This window comes from Temnothorax curvispinosus, unplaced genomic scaffold, assembly GCF_003070985.1.
Source record: "Temnothorax curvispinosus isolate PA1 unplaced genomic scaffold, ASM307098v1 QBEX01014672.1, whole genome shotgun sequence".
Taxonomy (NCBI): domain Eukaryota; kingdom Metazoa; phylum Arthropoda; class Insecta; order Hymenoptera; family Formicidae; genus Temnothorax; species Temnothorax curvispinosus.
In genome coordinates this window covers 4,675-8,065 of record NW_020224452.1, presented here as the reverse complement: position 1 = coordinate 8,065, position 3,391 = coordinate 4,675, and the positions used below count along the sequence as shown (strand labels likewise).

The 3,391-nt window shown below is 48.8% G+C and overlaps 1 protein-coding gene across 1 annotated transcript; it reads left to right on the top strand.

The window, feature by feature from the left end:
- Positions 1-1,069: 1,069 nt before the first annotated feature.
- On the top strand, positions 1,070-2,671 carry LOC112464877 (72 kDa type IV collagenase-like). The gene has a single exon (XM_025032135.1). It carries the CDS (start codon positions 1,070-1,072, stop codon positions 2,669-2,671), a length of 1,602 nt encoding a protein of 533 aa, XP_024887903.1.
- The last annotated feature ends 720 nt before the right edge of the window (positions 2,672-3,391 follow it).

The window sequence follows — 3,391 nt, the reverse complement described above, 5'->3', positions numbered from 1 at the left end:
TTCGGGTGTTGCCACTTGAAATCATGATTGTGTGTAAGGCGATGTTTGCTCACAACAGAATGATTATCTACATTTTTCTTAATTGGCCAGTTTTAATTGGCCAGTTGGGTCGAAAATAAAACGACTTATTATAAAGATGATAAATAAATATAGGTATAAATGTTTATAATATAAATAATTAAATGTAAATACTGTTATTTTTTATTTTTTGATATAACAATATAATTTTGCGTTTGTCAAAACTTACATTCGATTGAACATCCGTGCGTCCTCGTCAACGCGAATCGTTACTTCCAGACAGGGCGGCGCTCTATCGATAATATTCCTGAGGCGATGCTGCAGCTGCAGCATCGCCTCGCGTAAGTCGTCCGTAGCCCTAGCTACGGACAAAACCTGAACTTGCAGCACATTGGCAATTTTCTTCAAGTTGGCAATTTTCTCTATAGCGTTTTTTTATACAAAAATTTCGGTCACTAGCTTGATACACTACTTGTGGTTGGACTACGCACAAGTCTAGCCTCGAGTCCTTATATATCGAGGATGTGCAATAAAATAAGGAAGTGCGATCGAAGAAGGGATGTGCAATCAAAGAAGGATATTGCGCGATGAGAACTATTTATAATATTTATATATATACAAAATAGCGTTTTCCATAGAGAGAGAAATTGCGTTTCTTTTTTATCAAACCGACCAAAGTCCACCGGAATCGCCGACGCATTTTTCCACCCCGAGACCCCCGCCACCACCTGTCCGCGCTATCGCTAACGAGCATCCCACGTAGACCGCGCGTCGCGTTCATATCGTCGCTAATAAAAGAAGCAGGATATTGTGTAATAAAAACTATTTTAAAAAATTATCCTTTGCACAGAGAGGAAGAAATGCATTTTTTATCAAACGGACTCACCCGCCGGAATCGACGCATTTCTTCCGCCCCGAGACCCCGCTGCCACCTGTCCGCGTTATCGGCAACGAACGTCACCACGTAGACCGCGCGCGGCGATCGCGCTCATATCGCGAGACGCCGTTATCGCAGTTTCGCCGTATCTCTCGCTCTCTCTCGTTCTCGACGATGTGGCTCGCGCGCGTAATTGCGTTAACCGCGTGTTTTATCACCGCGAGGTGCATCACTCCCACGGACGAGAATTACGCACATACGATCGATTACCTGCAGAAATACGGATATCTGACCGAAGATGTGGACGCGTTTCCAGCTCAGAGACGAAACGACGTTTTTCGCAACGCCATCGATGAATTTCAACAATACTACGGTCTGCCCGGCGATGGAACGCTCGACAACCAAACGCTGCAATTGATGCGTAAACCGCGATGTGGTTTCCAAGATATCCTAAAACACGGAACGAGAGCGAGTCTATCCAAATGGCCGAGGACTCACCTGCGGTGGAAGTTTTCCGTAGGGACTCAGGACGATTTGAATACCGCGCAGGCCGCGTTTGACCTGTGGACGCAGCATTCGGCATTGACGTTCGAACGCTCCGAAACGAATCCCGACATTATAATATCTTTTCGAACTTTACGTCACGGTAACACAAATGTCGACGTAAACGGCCCAAATTGCTCGGCCAAATTCGACAGTCCCGGTAACGTGCTCGCCCACGCGCATTTCCTGACGGACGTAGCGGGGTTCGTCTCTGAGATACACGTCGACGGGGACAAGCCGTGGCATATTCACGTCGGTAAACATCCCGCGGATAAGTTCTCCCTGCATTACACGCTGACCCATGAGATCGGCCACTCTCTCGGATTGGCGCACAATAAGCGCAGAACATCGGTGATGTTTGCGTTCACGCCCGACAAGCAGTATCCGGTTAAGCTCGACAAATCCGACATTCTCGACGTTCAACGTTTGTACGGTGAAAAAGTTATGAACGAGCCCCCGCGGACGCCGGCGCTGCCGCCACCGCCACCGCCGCCAATGCTGGACCTGTGCACCATTGATCGCGTGAACGGGATATTAATTTTGGAAAATCGTATGTACATCTCGTACAAGCGTTACGTTTGGTCGATCGATCTCGATGGTAGGACGTACAATGGACCTCTAGCCCTTTCGAATCACATGTGCTTTCTTCACGACAATTACACGCGCGTGACCGCCGCCTATCAATCCCTGTCCGGTGATCTCATGGTGTTCGTAGATAATTTGGTATACATGGTTCAATATCCGGAATTTACGTTTCGACCAAGTTGGCCGAGGACCTTGCAAGAACTCGGATTTCCCGAACGAACGATAATCAACGGAGCGGTAAACACCCACAGAGGACGTTCCTTCGTAGTGTTCAACGGTAATTCGGTGGGCGAGATAAACGAATGCAACAAGAGAGTTGGCATATTTACGGCTTTCGAGGCGACGTTTCCCAGAATACCGACCGGCGTAACGTCGATTTTCCGATACGTCGACGACAATCTGTACTTCACCACTCGGACGCAGTTCTACAGATTCAACGAATTTACGAAAACCGTCACGGCTGCCGGTAAATTCGATCTATGGCTGTTGAATATCGTTTGTCCTAAGACCGAACTGTTGCAACAGTTGCGCGATCTTCTCGATCGAATTGTACGCGTCGGCGATTTAACGTCACTGGCGAGCTATTCGGACGATGACGACGATTCGGGCGTTCAGCTTTCCGATCGCCGTACCAACCGAAGGATCTAGAGTACCCGCGCAAATCCCCACCACACATCGCGCGATATAAGTAAGAACTTTTCTACTTATACCGATGTGTTCTCCCCAAAGCATCAGTAACGCGTCGTCAGCCGAATACGACGCGTCGAAAAAAAATCAGAAACGAACGATACTACTACAACGTGTGCGCGAAATGTTGTCGACGTTGACCGATCGACCCGCGCCGAGGGATCTTTCCCCTCGCGAGACGGATTTGGAGGTGAACGACAACGGCAAAAGACGAAGGATCGAATCGGCGGACGATCATCATCACTATCATCGGGAGTCGCGGTGGTTCAGTTCTCACCCTCCCACCGACATGCCCGCTGACTTGCCTGCGGTACGCATCCTGACGACGCGTTATCTGCTGACGACGACTGGCTACAAATACATAACCATAGGTATCACGATTAAGTCACCGTGGTACAGTATACATTATACGCCTTTGTACGTGGATATTGCTCTGGGAGACAAACAAGGCGGGAGGTCTTCCTGACACTCGATATGTGGAAAGGGCTAGTCAAACGTAAACGCGAGATACTGTCGTGTCTGCAATCCAACCTCGCCGATGGAACCCGCCCCCCCTCAACGATATCGATCGGTGGACTGACGCTGCAATTCACATCGATCAACAACCTGCCGATCTTACGTATGGAGCTACCCAACGCGACTCGTCTGGCGATGTCGCTTAAAACCCTGCTCACGCTATAC